This window comes from Trematomus bernacchii, unplaced genomic scaffold (assembly GCF_902827165.1).
Source record: "Trematomus bernacchii unplaced genomic scaffold, fTreBer1.1, whole genome shotgun sequence".
NCBI lineage: Eukaryota > Metazoa > Chordata > Actinopteri > Perciformes > Nototheniidae > Trematomus > Trematomus bernacchii.
The window spans coordinates 4,318,586-4,336,945 of NW_022987573.1; the positions used below are offsets into that span (position 1 = coordinate 4,318,586).

At 41.9% G+C, this 18,360-nt stretch overlaps 1 protein-coding gene across 10 annotated transcripts in view; it reads right to left on the minus strand.

Moving 5' to 3' along the window:
* LOC117479576 (ankyrin repeat and SAM domain-containing protein 1A-like) overlaps window positions 1–18,360 on the minus strand; it is a 62,887-nt gene that overhangs the window by 34,297 nt on the left and 10,230 nt on the right. For 7 of the 10 annotated variants that reach the window (XM_034126667.1, XM_034126663.1, XM_034126662.1 and 4 more), the window contains exons 2-13: window positions 16,720–16,800; window positions 16,051–16,207; window positions 15,129–15,191; window positions 6,053–6,349; window positions 5,277–5,352; window positions 5,055–5,156; window positions 4,862–4,948; window positions 4,549–4,718; window positions 4,186–4,236; window positions 3,471–3,597; window positions 2,570–2,613; window positions 1,053–1,146 (exon numbers count right to left, since the gene is read on the minus strand). In XM_034126667.1, the coding sequence (XP_033982558.1) occupies window positions 1,053–1,146; window positions 2,570–2,613; window positions 3,471–3,597; window positions 4,186–4,236; window positions 4,549–4,718; window positions 4,862–4,948; window positions 5,055–5,156; window positions 5,277–5,352; window positions 6,053–6,349; window positions 15,129–15,191; window positions 16,051–16,207; window positions 16,720–16,800 (1,349 nt within the window). The remainder of the gene's footprint in view (window positions 1–1,052; window positions 1,147–2,569; window positions 2,614–3,470; window positions 3,598–4,185; window positions 4,237–4,548; window positions 4,719–4,861; window positions 4,949–5,054; window positions 5,157–5,276; window positions 5,353–6,052; window positions 6,350–15,128; window positions 15,192–16,050; window positions 16,208–16,719; window positions 16,801–18,360) is intronic. The other 3 variants (XM_034126668.1, XM_034126666.1, XM_034126669.1) reach the window with 1 other exon arrangement.

The window sequence follows — 18,360 nt, forward strand, 5'->3', positions numbered from 1 at the left end:
AATAAAGGGCTTTCCGAGCTTTAAGAAGTGTTTAATATTTCCTTTACTTCCCAAAACACCAGCTGTTAAGCAACACTTGTCATACTGGCCCACCTATTCTTAAGTCGTGTGCCAAAACATATGTATGAATATGCATGCAATTGACAATACAAATCTATTTAAATGATTTATTTAGTCTCTTAAACCAATCAGAAATGGCTGTGTATCAACATTAAGGTGCAATGACACCAAACAGAGACTACACGCATGAGAATCAATGCTGGTACATGCTGTGCTGTCCTGTTAGCTTGAATAATCATCATCAGTTTTCTAAAAGCAGTCAAATCAGGAAACCACGTGCTCACGGATGGAAAGCCTTTTTCAATTTCCATGTGTGCCTACTTAAATAAGTTCAACAAAGTTGACATGATTAATAGATTGTTAAGTTAGATCTTTAAAACCGATGTTGCTGCAGCCCATCTATAAATTATTTGGCAGAAAATTACTTCCGACTCTTTCTCACAACCACAGTAAAGAAATAATTCAACAACAATAATGAAAAAAGTGTCCAAAGCACCATCAAATATGCTTACCTACCATGATTCATCCAACAGCTTCTTTATCAGACTTTCAGAATTATTCAATGAAGATATCTGTATGTGTTTCTGTATGAGTCATTGCCCCTTACCTCCACTCCATGCTTGACTGGATGACGTAGCATATCCAGCTTTAAGCGGGATGTTGAGATAGGAATGTCACAATCTGATCAAGAATTCTGTTTCATATTGGCAATGAAATGAGTCTTTACCGCTTGCCAGGGAATGCCAATCAGCCTGACAAGTCAAATCCGCTCTGCTGCTCCAGAATGCCAATCATGCGTTCCTCACAGTGCTAATCCAAGCCTGCCAGCTCACCCTGCACACTCAACGCTCCTCTCCCATTTCATTGACATGCTTGGTTGTGTTTCTCCAAGTCTGAAGTGTCCAGTCCATCTTTTCTCTCCCCTCACAGTATTGCCAGCAGCAGTTGTTGTTCATTATAAGGTTACAAAAAATCGGAGACGTCAAACTCACCTCCTGGTGTCCGTGGGCTCGACCGTCCGGGAGGGTGCAGGGTGTCTTTCGTCTTGCTCGGGGCTCTGAGGTCGTTCGGGGCAGAGGGTTTACGCTAAAGTGGGACAGAAAAAGAGTTAACTTACACCTGCCAATCAAAATGTATTGTACACCCAAACACAATAATTTAAGCATATGCAGGGAATACGCTAAAAGCCACAGCTACGTTTTCAGCTAGCTTATATATAAACTGTATATACCGGTTTACAATTTATTTCTACTGGTTGCTATCCTTTAGTTATTCAACTATTTAACTACTGTAACACAATCTGTAATCACTGTGCAATACTTTATACTGTTATCTGGCTGCCATCACACTACTTCTACATGCTACACTTATTTACATTTTTTAAATACTGTTAATCTACTTATTGTAATTTGTGTAATTTCTCTCTCAAATATTTAATGCATGCCTGTTAATTAATATTTTGCCTCTTTACTTTTGCTGTAACAATGAACATTTCCATTCTGTGGGACTAATAAAGGTATTCTGAGTCTGATTCTAATAGATTAGCATAACATGATATCCTATTGTTTGTCGTCATGGCAGTACTGGTTTGCCCACCTCAGCCATAATGTAGCTTGGCTCACCAGGCTGTACATTAGAGCAGAGAGGACACTATCATTTATTATGATTAGGCAGCCGGGGAGCACAGCTAATCCAATAGGAGCTTAAAATAAAAGATGCAAGCAGATACTGTGGGCAGCAGGCGGGGTTGTGGGTGGGAGGCAGCGATAATAAAACTGCTAACTGGCTGATAAATTCGGAAAAGGTGATAAGATAAGATATAATAGGACAATAAATAGAACAGGCGGGTTTGCACAGGCACAGTTATGAGGGCTAGTTTAAGACGACTTCTGCCTACTGCTGACATATGACTCAATCTGTGACTGTGAGGAGACCTTCATCTTCATTATATAACCTGCTGCGGTCGTGTGGTCATGCTCCAGATATTTAATTCAAGTTGCAGCTGGGATACTGTTCTGACTGTTAAAACTCCATCCATATGTTTTTTGTAAAACTTGCACTTGCAGAAGGATTTGCTCCAAATATCTGGAACAAACTCCCAGAAACCTGCAGGTCCGCTGCAACTCTGACTACTTTTAAATCCAGGCTGAAGACTTTTTTTTTTGCCACTGCTTTTAATTGAACTATTCACATCTTAAACTGCACTGTAACTTTTATCCATGTATTTTTTCTTTTAATGTTTATTTTATTATCTTTTCTTTTTAATGACTGATTTTAAATGCCATTTTCTTAATGTCTTCCATTTTTGTAAAGCACTTTGAATTGCCTTGTGTTGAAAGGTGCTATATAAATAAACTTGCCTTGCCTTGCCTTGCCTTACTAAAGGATTTTGCAACTGGAAGGCATTAAAGGATGAGAAAAAAGGTATTGCCAAAAGCGAAATGACTCTTCGATATAGGGTTAAAGGCGTGAAACATACGAGAAGTATAAAAGAAAGAATGTTAAATACCTGAGGTAGGACACTGTTGGAAGACTGTGTAGTGGTGTTCTCATCTGAGGAGAAAACATTTGAGTTAGAACAAAGTTTGGGCAGACGAAAGATTGTCCTGACCCATTGCTCAATATGTTAATATGACAGTGTATTGCTCCTTCTGATTGTCAGGACAGACATTATGCTAGGGGTAAGTGAAAGTGATGTAGAATAAAACCATGTATTATGCATGGCGACATATCAGTCAAACAGAATTCCTCCTTGCCATTTAAACACCGCTGGGTATCCTGACAGGATAAAGCCGTTTTAAAACAGATAGGAACTAATCGCTTAACATTTCTCCACGACTCAAGGGTAGATGACGCAGGACAGTGAAGAATCCCATCATTTATCCACATAGGGGGAGGCATGATGACATCAGCGATTAAAATCCAACCCTTCAGCTCAGTGACGTTTTCTTAAGAGACTAGTGAGGCTGACTGAGCCGGAGGGCCCGAGGGGATGGTTTTAAAACATTTACATTAACAGCCATGAATCAAAATGGCCACCTAATTTAATCCCATTTAATCCAATTACATGCAGTGCCATTCATCAGGCACAACTAAGGAGGGTCTGCTCATGTACGGCAAACACAGTCGTGGCAAAGGTTGACCATGTGTCTGTAGATGGCCTTTGTGATTAGGAGAGGAATGCATTCAGGGTCCGTTGATCAGTGGAGATTAAAGAAGTATTTGGGTTAAAAGGAACCAGCTCTTCGCAAATTCAGCTTTAATCCTGCCAGGAATGAGGCGTCACTGGTATGCAAAGCAGTAGTGAGGGTATGTAGTTTATCCAGGAAAAGAACATCTAATTTAAAGGAATGCATACTGGATGTGCACATATTTTTCCCGGCTGGATTATACTTTAAACACACAATTACCTTTATTGGATTGGGACTCCTGGCTGGGCGATGCGTGTTTGGTCTGAGCAGTCAGCAGCAACTCATACGTGTGATCCTCCTCCACCGGCTCGCCTCTCTCATCAATACTGCTGTTAGTATACAGGGCCTGTAGAAAGAGACACCAAGGGAGTGGAGGTAAGGAGAAAGTAACAAGGTGAAAAGAAAATGTAATTCAACTTGGACAGATTGTTATATTTTATGATCCAACTACGTCCTTCGGGGAGTAAAATAGAGGGATGGAAAAGGTTTTGCCTTAAAAATACAACGCCTTAATGGTATTTTAATAGCGCAGTGTCTATGAGAAGCCACAGTTGAGGTCAGACTGCTTCAGATTTCTTCAAAAATATTTCACACTTTTACTTTCGTCATGCGCCCCCTGCTTTTGTCACATACCGCACTGAAATGAATATTTATCAAGAAGTGGCTTGATTTGAGCAACAACCGTGAAGAAAGGGGTTGTGGCAAAAAAAAGTGGCAGATATTTAGCAGATAGTAATTTTGCAACAGCCACTATGACATGGCAGTAATTCTTCATCATGTCCGACCTCTTAGAGGAACTAACTTTTTGAAAAACCTGTCCTGCCATGACTCTCACATGCACACAGCTAAACACAGCACATATTAGAATATGTGGTTGAAAATGGGAACAAGTTTGTACTGGCTTTATGATCTCAGATCCCACTTTTAAGCTTACCTCTTCTTCATGACCCGGACCAGGATGTAACGAGTGGCCCAAGCGATCTTTCTGCAAAAGATACAAATGATAAGACCTAATAAATATATAGTATCAAATTAATTATTATTCATTAGTATATTGCAAGAACTAAGTTAAGCAATGAATTACATGTTCACTGTGTACCACAAGAGGTTTAATGCTGGAGGGGTTTGAGGCCCTGTCATGTGGAAAGAAGACCACTATCACCCTCTAGTGGGAGTTCTGCACTTCACCTCATATGAAACTCTTTTACAAGCTATCCATGTGGCCTGCATGTGTGTGTTTGCTTGTGTGTGTGAAGGTGTGTGTGTGAAGGTGGGTTTTGGTTGAACAATTGCTGACCTTGCCAGCTTCACTGTCCGGCCGCCCAGAGTCCCGGTCAGAAGACTTGCCGCTGGTGAGGCTGTCCAGAGAGTGACAGGAAGTGGCTTCAAACAGAGCCTCGTACGGACTCTCTTCCTCGGGCCCCGGGGCCAGCCCAGAGATCAGCTCACTCACCTTGTCCATATCACCTAGAACACAAGGCAATGTGTTAACAGACACATTCAGTTCTTAGCTGAACAGAAAAAAGATAAACCCTATATTTCAGTTTCCTAGTCTGTGTTAAATCATAGCTAACAACACTCAGCTTTTTCTAACATCTGGTAATTCTTACTCTTTTTACGGGGGCAGGGACTCTCATGAGGCGGAGGGATTGGTGGAGGGGGGAGGTCAATGTCAGGGGGTTTTCCAGTCATGTGACCTGCAACAGACAAACAGGACATTGTATCACAGCAGCTACAAGTGAAATAAGTAGTTCACTTCCCTTCACAGTTCTCTGTTCTTTTTTTTGTACATGTGGTGTTTACCTAGGATGAGAGCAGCTATCTGTCTGCTCTTCTGGGAGGGCATGTCCTTGACAGTGTCCAGCGCTGTCAGGCCCTTCTGGTCGGTGATGTTCACGTCGATACCTGACGAATGACAACAGGAACAGTGAAGAGTTATGTGTGGGTTTTAATCTAATTTACTTCATAGATGCTGTGTTTATTAAGAGCAGAGAGTGATGCAGATGTTGCTTGCTGAAGTCTGACCTGCACTGAGAAGTCTTTGTACCACATCTGTCTTCCCAAACAATGCAGCTTCGTGGAGGGCACTGCCTTTCTCTGTCTGAGCAGAAAAAAACAGGAGCAAAAAGAGCCAGAGGCAAAGAGAGTTGAAATTAACACCAATGTGTGACACAAATATGATTATTCTCAAAATGCAAGCACATGCTTATTTCCGTATGCTATTTTCAGAAGAGTCAGACTGCAAAACTTCAGCAAGGGCTTGACAGTAACGGTTTTCGGCAACCTAAGGCTAATGCTTGGTTGATAGCCTGGCAAACCCTGAACAGTGTATGGCAAGTACCAGATTTAAGCCCACCACCCAGTCCACTCCTATACTAACAATTATGTGGTTGAGAAATCAAAGCAGATCATTTTCCAGCTCAGAGGGCCATGATAATTGAAACCTGCAGGACGGAAGGCCTGAAGGACATTGAATATACTCTGCATCCTTGATTCAGAGGAAAAGGAGGGCAGAGCAAAGGGGAAAGTATTTCCAGACAGATGGATGGCACAGTTTGGTACAGAGTGAGAGCCACGGGGCCCACCAGGGGGAGCAAGGCCGGCGCTGCTTTGATACCACAGCAGTTCCTGTGCAAACTGAGAGCTTAAGAGTTTTACATTTAATCTCATCGCTTCAGTAGGAAGTAGTGAGAGGAAGTGCTGCAAGTCACCCAACATGATTTTAGCCATGACAGTATATTAAGACACACTTGCAAACGGAAGCTTTTAAGTTCCCACACTTCTAGATCAGAAACACACACCTCATAGTTGATGTCCATGCCGGCGTCCAGCAGCACCTCCACCACAGACAGGTGTCCGTTACGGGAGGCCAGGTGCAGCGGCGTGTGTTTCTTGGTGTTACAGCTGAGCAGGTTGGGGTGGGCAGTGAGCAGCAGCTTCACCACCTCCAGGCGGCCGTACAGCGCAGCCAGGTCCAGTGGGGTCTCAAACTTGTTGTTCCTCATGGTGGGGTCCGTCAGCTCCTCCAACAGCATCTGCACCACCCGGGTGTGTCCGTACTGAGCGGCACAGTGCAGCGGCGTCTCGTTGTCATTGTTCTGTTGGGGGCGTATGAACGATGGTGAGAAGCAGCACAGGACACACAAGAAACAAATAGACAAATAGATAAAGGAGATCAGGAGAGATGGGTTGTCATGGTTGTTAATGAGGAAGAAAAAAGGTGACTCAGCGGAGTCGTTGTGAGGTGAACCCCATCAGCGCACAGAGCCCGCCACATTAGCAGATTAAAAAAGGTCATGAAATAGCACCGATAACGATAAAGCACACAGTGAGGCCTGGGGGAATATCTGGCAGAGTGGGGAGAGGGTGGAGAGTGGGTGGGGGGGGGGGACTGGCAGACATGCATGGACTAATGAGGACAGGTGTTGGGGATGGCAGTGAGAGCCAGGGGCAGTGGGGGGGTGGGGCTAGTGGAGGGGCTGAGGCACCCAGGCAGGTGGGGAATTAACAGAGACACGGGCCTCTTAAGTGTCAGAACGTCTTTGGCTTTGTGCAGTTACAAAGAGTGAGACCTGGCACAATTCAAAATGTTAGGCGTGTGTCAATGGCAAGAAAATTGCTGGCAAAACCCCAACAGCCATTGACTCAACATTTTTAGTCAAAAGACAAGAAGAAGTCCTTCATCCCAATTGTCATCATTATTCGTAACACATTCAAATGAATGAGTATATTTAAGCATCAGACATGAAGGTTTTTTTGTACACTATGACACTTTGTTTTACTCACTACTTGTCTGCTTTTATGCCATGTTTATTTGTGTTTGGTGACCGGAAGACACATTTCAACCCTCTTGGGCAATACATATGTGTTGTATAACTTGTATTGTAAAAAAGAATCCCTGTCAAGATAGACTGTAACTTTGATGGTACACTTTTTGTGCTCACATATCAGAGCACACTGTAAGCGACAGTCATGGAAGTTTCAGAAACAAGACGATGAAGGGGAAAAGATGAGTGTCGCATTTTGCACATGTGCAAATGTGTGACTGTTGAGTTTCTAGAGATGGGGAATGCAGGAAGTGACCTGGGTTATTGCCTGACACTATAGTTTACTCAATAATGCTGTGTATAACACACTGACTCACTGGAATTGAGCGGAAAATAGAGAACTCTGTAAAGATTAGTATACAAAACCCAATAAAGAGCGAGACATTGATTGTTGTCCTTCATATTAAAAGGTTCACATTATGTTCATCTATGCACAAAGCTGAATCATCTCTTCTCCAAACTCTTCATTGAAGAACAACAAGCTAAAAGACTAGCCAACAAACAGCAATTAAAAGTAGTAATTACAGTGTAAACTCAGTAAGTGGTGATTATTGGATCTAATGAGTCGCATGCAGCAACAAGATCAATGTCTAATAGACACTGCGATCCTCCAGCACTGCTGATGTTCTCTATCAGGAACAACCAGCAGGGGGCAAACCCTGCAACCCAGGAGCTGAACTGAGGCATGGCGTGGGAATACTCTCTCAAACTAACACACAATGACAACACAGATAGTCATAATTAGGACTGTGCTGCTGGGTTGTAACTAGACACATGGGAACTGTAGTCCAGAAAAGAAAAAAACTAAAAACCTCCTTCCTATAGTAGAAGATAACATGAGAGGAAAACAGCAACAATCACTGCTCTGAATCTCTCAGTGTGACACAATTGCAAATGCTCAGCCATCTTTAAAAATACAGCCTATTCAACCCCACAGATATTTAGCTCTATTCACATATTATGCAGGGATGGGAGTGGCAGATAATGTCAGTGTTATTGTGGAAACACATGCTCCAAGAGTGGGTCATTCCAGACGCACAGAGCCACCTACAAAGGGCTGACAGCTGGCACGAGAGGCCCCCACATGGACATGCACGATGCCAGTTTGAGCGACTCCCATAGGAGCGTGCCAGCTGTGCCACTGAAGACAGGACATCATGAAGAGGGGGCAACAGGGGCAGTTTAAGACAGGTGTCAGCAGACTCTCTGAAAGACCTGGCGCCAGATGGGATCAGCAGGTATCTCCTCCATTGTTACAGAGAGAAAGTGGGATTTAGAGAGGTTGAGTATTGTACTGCACTGGCAAAGCAGGTCACAGCTTGAGCAGAGAGAGAGAGGAGGTGGAGCTTAGAGACACAAAACGACACCTGCTTATCAAAAGGCTGGAAAAAAAATACTCTCCTCTTGGGTGAACTAAACTGAACAAAACAAATGAAAAAAAACAGGGTTTAAAGCTGCCTTTCTCTGAGAGCTAAAGCAATGCAAATTCAGTTTCACTGCCTGGGTGGTTTCATTAGATGGATTTGTACATTTGCTTTTCTGTGGTTCAAAACAAACTCACATGCAAGCACTGTTATAGATAAATGGCCGCACTGCGGAGTAAAAGAGCATGTCATCTTTCATCTGTGACGAACCATCAAGCATTAGCTTTTTAGAGAGATTTACTGTGATGACTTCAGCAGGCAAACATACACGCTGTGATGACATCAGCCTGATTCACTTCCTCAAACATGCAGGTCTACTGCTTCAACATTAATCTAGGTACATCTAGGATACAATGATATACATACAGCAACCAACACAATTGACTCCAACACTGAAATTAAACAAAAAGCTTTTTCACACAGTATGACAGGAGTGCAACACAAGGCGCCTCCTTGAGCTCAGTGCATATGATCATGTTAAGATAGTGTTTCCCCTGCCAGTGTTGTGGTCAGTGCTCCACAGCTATGTGTCAGCCAGCATCTGATCGTATTAAACATGGATGACTAGCCACTTGACTCACTGATAGGAATGAGCAGTGCTGAGACATCGAGCCTCGCCTCTGACGCAAGCTACGCTACAACGTTTATTCACACGGGTCTTCCGATGCTGGGCTTCTACAGAAACTCCAAAACAACCCACGGACCCCCTCCATCACTTGAGTTTTGATTATTGGATGTATTTCCTTTTTAATTAAATAAATGTTCTTTTGACAAACATCATCTGCTCACCTACTGGTTATAAAAGACAATTGTAAAGGGGAAGACCAGGAGCGTATTTAGATGTAAGTCAACGCAAAGTTTGTCTTATCTAAATGTCTGTACACACAAACTGAAATAGGACTAATAGGAGAGTCCCATCATGTGTCACTGCTTTGAAACTGCCACGTCATAATGTCAGTATCATTAATTAGGCAACACTTTCTGTGTAGCATTTGCAGTTGCAACATTTCTTAAACAGTTACGATAATTTTATTGAAAGCCATTGAAAAACATGCTTTTGGATATACAGCTTTAAAAAGAAAAACCTAATATCCTCTCTAAATAGGTTGCATACTTGATGCATGATGTCCACATAGAAAACGGTTATTAAAACACACAATGAGAGGAACTAAACATTGGTAGCTTGGTTTAAAAGCTGATTTTAGCATAGCCCTGCTGCAAATAAAAATCTAATTTCAAAACATTGCTACACTAAATTCAATTTAGTGTAGCAACTTTTACATTTGTTGTATAAGAAGACTTGTGTTACAGCATAATCTTACTCTATATAGACAAACTGAATCAGCCTTATCTCCTCTACAGGCGGTGTGAGCAGTCACACAATCATGTACTAACAAGACAGAGCTCTGAAGGCTATTACACAAAATGGCACCAATGACTTGCAGTCTTGCTGGGAAAGAGATTAGAATTCATACAGCACAGCCAAGACTTCCTGGACAGAACGTGTTTTTATGAAAATCCCGTCTGCTCTTTGCTGTGGCGCTACAGACAGCATCATCCTGATTTAGACCTCAGTACATGTCAAACAAGAAGAGATTAAGATCGGCACTGCTGATTGGTAAACCCTGCTCTAACCAGGAACATCTGGAGATTAAACTGCATTGTGTTCATGCTGCAGAATACAGCGAGCGGGGAAAGAGCCACACGGTGACAGGGAGAACAGAGGATGTTGTGATTCTCACAACCTGGGGCTGAGAGACAGTAACACGGTTTGACTAGCGACCTCCGTCACGTGAGGTGCGGGCTGGCAGCGGTTACGTCAGCCTGGCCCCTGGTGGTGTAGTAGTAGTGGTGGTGGGAGGAGGTGGTGGAGGAGTGGGCTGAGCAGCTGTTGCAGCTAGTGTGCCAACGGGCTGCCCATCCTCGCTGCATGCCCATGTCCACTGACAGATCTGGCATCCTGATGCATGCATCCATTAATAATGCCATGTATCTGTTACAATATACACTTAATTTAATGTTTGTATACTGCCTGCTAATGCTAAATAGGGCGGGGTAAAGTAGTTACAGTCAACATCTTTTATTATATTTTCTAATTATAATGTTTTTCTTAATTATTAAAATTATTATCAACTGACAGACACATTAAGCTACAGCTATAACATTTGATTTATTGAAGTTGATTAATAAGCAGACATTGTAAACATTAGCTGGTTCAGCCTGCCAATTTTATTTAAACTAAATATATTTGCCTGGAGGACAAAAAAGGAAACTGAAGGACATCAAATTAGATTTAAAGCAAAAAAAGACAGAATAATCAATAATGAGATGGTTTTTAGTTGCAGCCCAAGTACTTTTTCATTGGTTTAAAAGCCCAGTAAATACTCGTGAATTCCTAAAGTGTTCTTTTCATTAAATGCACAGCAACAATCATATAAAGGCTGACTCTAATGGTGGATTTTTATTTAGAAGCTGTCACGCATTCCTGAGTTAACAGACCTTGCAGTCCTTTAATGAGATGAATGTCTCACTGGCTTCCTGCCACAGATTGTAATTCTCTGTACAGTGGGCTTTTTCTCTTTTTTACAGGAAATATTGGTTTACCTCCTTATATTCCCCTTGATTAAATGGGACTTTCCAAACACAAACAACCAAAAAGCCTTTAGGGTCTCAGATACCATCTCTGCTCCTGAAACTCTCCTCCTCCAGTAACAAATGGCCCCAACTGCCAAATAAGACACACCCTGACATGTGCAAATGAGAATGCATGACAATGGAGAAATCCTGGTCCTTCCGTTAAATAACAACATGTCCCCGGAAGGACTCCTCAAATGGGCTCCAGCCATTTCTTGGCACGACAGAGACAAGGAGTCTTGGAGGACGAGCAGGGAGCAGAAGGTAAAGGGAGGGGGGGGTGATGGTGTTGTTGAGGGAAGAGCTGGACACTGAAGTGACAGACAGAGGGGATAAATGAGCGTGCTGGCAGACTGCGAGCGATGCGCCCAGAGGAAGGAGGGAAACTCTACTGCACTACTGATAATGAGGTGACCAAGTCTAAAGAAATTACTTCTGCTGTTGCCATCAGAAACTTTTCCAACTTCAGCCCTCTGAGACACGGCACACCAAGCCTGACATACCATCCAATACCTGTCTCAATATGAGCATACCATATATGCAGTATACATAGTTTATTCTGAACAACTTTATTTGAATGTATCCAGGGTTACTTAGAGCACATGGTGAAGTTCACTTTAAGGGCAAAGCCCCCTGACATCTGAGCCTGGGTCAGAGGAAGTGATCTAAACATATATCGCATTAGACATGTGACCTATATATGAAAATGAAGCCTTGGTGAGAGGTCGCGTGATGTGAGTCCGGGCAGACTAGGGGCTATATCTTATTAAGGAGTAATACAGACTGTATGTTAATTAACATAAAAGAGGTCAATCAAGATGTTCATTAGGCTATACAGAAGCCTGAGCTCCTATACAATTTAGTTTCATATTACATGAGTTTCAACCATTTCAAATGTTAATGTTAAATATCGAGTCCAACTGCCCAGATAACAGATTATGATAATGATAATGATTAGATCATCATACACCCATCATTCCTTAAATGACATTATTCCTCGTGAAAAAAATACAATATGGCATGAGAGGGAGTTAACTAGAGCTGCAACTGATGATTATTATTTATTGTGGAGTAATCTACGGACTATTTTTTATTGTCATGTTATTGGAGTTGGATCTAGAAAATGTAAAGCTTGAAAAATTACGTGAACGATGAATTTATGTGGAGCTTAAACAACAAGTCTATTATTTAATCTAAACTGAACAACTACACATTTCTCATCTACTATTTTGATAATGTAATGATTATTTTGGTCATTTTTCAAGTCCTTCAAATGTGATAATGTGCTGCTTTATTTTGGTTTTTTGTTCATCTCGACAGGAATTTGTTTTCCAATCATTAAATGTTCCGTTTCTACAACTTGGTATGAACTAAACCTGCATAAACCCAGTGTTCAGATGGTGGGGTCAGTCCGGGTCAGGCCTGCAGTCTGAGTGGATACATCTCCTCTACCGAGGCGTTTGAAAGATTAAAGCGGCCAACCAGCCCCCAAAACTATTAGTAGGAGAGAGCACAGAGACATAATGAATAAACATTGGTCTGGCTGTCTTCCTGGACCAGGATGACGGAGAATTGGAATAATAAGTCCACTCTGAAGCCTCGTCCATGACTCCCAGACCCACTTTCAGCCTCATCACACAGCGCTAGGCTCACTCTGCACAAACACCACATCTCTCCACTGGGCCACTCACTACCACTGTACCGTGACACTGTTACTATGACAACGTCCCACCTCTTTCTCTCCTCAGCAACGCAAGCACAAACCGGGGAGGTGGGGAGAAGAGAGGGAGGCGCAAACACACCCATTTACACACTCACACACAGACAAGCATGGAGTGGAAATCTTTCTTTGATGCTAATGCAAAGAGACTGGTACACTGAAAACCTCCTCATCTTCCTCCTCTTCCTCTTCCTGACATGGCTCTCTGGTACTGGAGTGTGAGGAGAGGGGAGGCAGGATGCACCCCGCCCACCAAGTCACGTGATCAACCATGACCACAACCAGAGCATCCACACTGCATCCATCTTTCTGATTTATTCATAACAAGGCTTCAATAATTCAGGCTTGTGACCAGGTAGTGCTCCCCAAACTATCCTGAAATGTTTACATTAAGACATGATCTATAATCTCAGCAAACCATAACAAGACTCAACGTTAAATTCATCAAATTTACTGAAATGGAAAAGACAGTAAGACAACCATTGCAGGGAAATTCCTACTCGAAAATATAGCTGCATTAAAGAAAGCCAGCTTTCCAATCCAAGCGCTAAGAAGATTAGTCCAGGGGAAATGCGACAATGTTCAAAAATAGTGTTCAGCTTTATCTACAGGCCGGGGTGGGTTTCCAGCTCTGCCAGCTGAGAGGAAAACATGAAGCGACCAACATGTTAGCACCACTCACTGCTCCAGCTGTGAAGCTCTGCAGTGTCTGCTGAACAGATATTCTTCTCATGTAGACGCACTTTGATTGGGGCTTTCCTTGAATGCTGAATGCAATGAGCATGTGAAATATAAAGCAACTGAACTCGGTATGCACTCCAGAAAAGATAGATACATAAAAGATAAACATTAAAAGCTGGGTCTGTTCACAGGGGGACTAAACTCTCTATTTTCCTTTGATGGTAAGTAGCTTCATATGTTTCTTTCTTTGTAGAAGTTTGTTCCCTCAATCTGATTTCCTAGGGGTATCTACGTTTCATTTTACTCCTAAACTTGAGAATATCTGCATTGGTACAATAGAGCTAACATTATTTGTTTTGGTCTATAGCCATGCTAGCAGCTCTGATATGATCAACGGTGCTTTTAACGGGATGCTAACATCAGCATGCTACATGCAACATGCTAACATGCTAACATTTGGCAAGGGTTACCGTGTTCACTGTCTTAGTAAAGCAGGTTAGCATGCTAACTAGCTAACTTAACACCAGCAACGGTTAAGGCTGATGGAAATATTAGTATTTTACAATTTATTTTTGATTAGACTTGATGATGTTGCATTATCGGGTGTGTGTACCAAACATCATGATAATCCATCCAATGGGTATACAGATATTTCTTTCAAAACTTCAAATATCAACCTCATGGTGCTAAATGAAAGGTCAGTATGATTCATCCTCTGCAAACCATGAGTGTTTCCATAACATAATTTGTGTTTTCTCTCTCTCTTGAGCCATGCTGCTAACATGGCTGAAAATAAAAATAAAAATGTTGTTAGTTATAACATTGTGTAACGTGTTTAACATTGTGTTTCTAATGTTTAATATTAGAAATGGGTTTTGTAGCTAATAGTTGAGACAAGTTGTGAAAAAAATCTATAAATTGCAGCACTTCACAAATCTATCGTGCACTCAATTTGTAGCAATGCACAATCAATTATATCGCAGTCAATACTTCCGAGAACTTCCTGTAAGCTTCTCCATTTGTCAACTTTCCACTGTTTATCTTTTTAATACCATAATGATCAGTGTAGCTTTAATTGATAGTGTGGTCTGCTATTAGTCAATATGTTCTCCTTCTGTTGGCTGTGTGGTGCCAACAACTGTAATACTTCAGCTGCATATTATACAATGTGCTTTGCTCAATTTTTAACACAACAAGCTTAAAGGACATCTACCCTCACACATCATCCCCTGTCTGTCCTCTGCCCCTCAGAGCAAAGACAACTGCTGAACTTTAAAGGGCATTTCTTTTTCTAAAGCCTAATTCCTGACCCTGATTAAAAGGTCGGTACAACAGTATTGTAACATGAAGAAAATAGATGATGTAGTGAAGGGCATATCAGAGATGTTACATTACAATAAAGCGGAGTAGAAATCCAGAGGACAGGGATCTACCAATGGAGAATGAAATGAAAAGCTTTCCCATATATCTGCGGCAGAATGGCCAAGCAAGCAGCAGCAGCAACCCAAACCCAAGCACAGCGAGACAACACAGCAGTAAAGCAAAGAAGCACTTCAAAAGGAAATGTTTTCACGCAGCACTCTGTACACACCTTGGCATTAATATATGGGTCAAAGGGCCCACAGCGTTTGAACTCTTTATGGTCTACAGAGCTCTGGGAGGGAGGAAGAGAAGATAGGCCAATGGTTTTGGTTCAGACAAGCAATGAACAAATGAATGATCACAAATGAGTCAAACTAAATAAAAGAGACAACAAAAATCAGGGTGAAGTTAATAAACAATCAGATGTCATGAACAGGCAGGGAGAAATGACACAAAATAAGACACATATCATTTTTTTAATCTAGCTTATGTGATCATTTGAGCGTGTCTTCTCGTTTGATAGAATTATCCAGATAACATTTGTGGAGCTCATTGAGTGTCATTTCTCCTTATCCTAAAAAGGCCAGAGGTGTTTGTGCAGTAAGCAACCAAACAAAATATGAATATGAGTTAAAACAGTTAAAATGGTTAGGGGCAAAACAAGCACTTCTCACACTGGCATGGCGTCAAAGCACAGTTTCACAGCATCACAGTAGAAGTCAGACTCAAGATGCATTCAAGTTAATGCACTCTGGTCGCAGACTTTTCAACATTAATTTTGTTTAAATACAGTACAGACCATGCCATGCTGAACTATTATTACATTTGGAAATATCTTTATCATGTGGCATTTCTTTAGCAAGAATGATCTCCTTACAATGTTGATAAATTAGTAACTTCCTATAGCGGTTGACTAAATCATTGACTGTAATTACAAAACTACCACCAACAAATGTGCAGAGTGTTCTGGGATTATTAACCAGGATCTAAAAACAAACTCTGAAAGAAAGGAAGAGCAAATGAACATTGTACTGACATCATTTCACAACTCAATGATATTATCAGCACACACCAAAAGTGTAAAACCGAGAGACCAAGACACACGAACACAGAGAAACAAACAAACACAGCAGAGCAAAGCAGCGGCAGACCTGCTCGTTGAGTTTTGGATGTGAAGGTCCTTGGTGAATGAGCAGTTTGACGATATGTTCATCCCCCTTCCACGCAGCCAGGTGGAGGGGGTAGCAGCCCTTATTGTCGGCGATGTTGGTCAAGGCCTCGTTTCGTAGCAGCGCCTCCACCACCTCGCTGCAGACGAATGAAGGGACAGGGCAAATGGTTTATAACCACACTAATGAATACACACTGCCTTAGCAAACAGCAAATCAATAGCTTTAAGTTTTCCCAGTGGGACAGTTGTCTCAAATGCCTTATATAATGCAGGGCATAAAGAGAGGAGGGGAAACTAGCAGTGGGCGTTATGAAGACAAATCAAACATGGCAATATTCTTTACCAAATCCCACGATGTTGTGGAGTTGACTATTGATGCTTGGACTAAAAATATTGACACAATGAACATTTGGATATTTAACCAGCAGTTATTTGGATTTATTGACTAAGTGTGTAAAGTTAATACTATAAAAGCTATAAGTCTGTTAAATTCAGAACATGACATAACTTTACAATAATATAATATATATAATAAATATCCATAAATCAAGGACAATATCTAGTCTTATGACAGGATATTGATATCATATTTATATATTGCCCAGCCCTAGTTTCTGTTAATTCCTAGAGTTATACATCACTGATATACCTGTGTCCGTTGAGGGCGGCATGGTGGAGAGGGGAGTATCCAGTGCTGTCCACACAATTCACATTGGGGCCTCTCCAGATACTGTTAAGAATAGAAAGGATTGTTAGGCTTTCAAAACACAACACACACACACACACACTCGCATGCCAAATAAACACTGGCCTATCCCTCTGTAAAGTCTTACTGTCGGTGTGACTGATTCTGTTGTGATTGCTATCTCAGGGCCCCTGTCCTCTCACAGCAGCCCAAACACACAGGTGGGGGCGTACATTCATGCTCTCTCCCTCTCTCTTTCTCTCTATAAAAACATGTGAGAGGACAGGAATGAAGAAGCAGAAGCCAGCTGCAGCGTCAGGAGTCCAGGAAGTAAAAGAGAAGCTATCAGTGCCAAGCAGCAGCCAAGATGAGCTAATTGTGTCTCTTTCACAGAAACGGCATGCCACCTCGCCTAGTTATTCTTGGCAAAGCAGAATAGGCTTTTGTTATGCAGTAGAAGCAACAACAAACAAACCATCTGGACGGAGACTTCAAGCGTTAAAGGGGTAAAGTGTAAAATAGGCTAGCATTAGCCCAGCAGTCTCTTTCAGCTGTCGGATCACATTGGTTTGTTTCTTTTAATTTGCAAAGAGCGCTGTGGTGAGGAGGAAGGAGAATGATGATGGAAGGGGCGGTAGAGGGAGATGGAGGGAGTCATTTAAGAGGCTAAAGGATGCCTGGTGAGACAGAGTGCCAGGACTGTGATGTGAGGCTCTCTGAAAGACCTCAACACGTCCTAAATAAATCATGGGACACGGAAATCCCAGCACGAGTGAACCAAATATCTGACTATATATATATATATAATATACTAGACTCCTGGTACTAGGATGGGTTAAAAGCAGAGAACAAATGTCACTGTGTGTGCTGTGTGCTCTGCATGTGTGACCATTAAAGAGGGTTTCATCCCTCCCAATATTTATTATATTATTAATATTCACCAAACAGAAAGCGAATGGGAGCAAAAGCAGTGGGCCTCACAGAGAATCAATCATGAATGAGGGGGAACATGAAAAAAGTCTTATTTTACGATTTACATTGCATTGGATATATTATAGAACGCTGCGTCAAATCCAATGCAAAATACTGATTTAAAATTAGGATAGCTTCATAAATTATGAGTGACTTGGATTTAAAAGCGGCCAAGTTATTTCTATGAATAAAGCCTTTGGAGGGAAGTATAGGAGGAAAAAGAACAGCAGTGCGGGTGATTTGCAAATCCTTTCAGAGTGAAAACAAAACTCCAGGAGATCCAGGAATTAAACAGACTCACATGAACACTATAAATTGATCCATGTGTCAAAGGTGTGGCAGCAGGATGCTCAGCCTCCTCATGTCAGCTTTAGTGCTACTGTGTGAATGTGTTTCACACACATTCGGCCCGTTTTTGTCGCAGTAATGGCTGTTTTGCCCCCCTAAAATACATCTCCCATAATAGCTCTCAGAGCAGCCTGCAATTACACAGTCAGAGCCGTCTCATTAAATAAGTGTCTTGGAGGACTCTATAGCCTGCAGAACAATGACGCTGACGGAGCACAGACACACAGGGATGCATCTCTCTACTAGTCACAACCTAAGCCGTTTATTTCGTTCAACAGGCCTTCT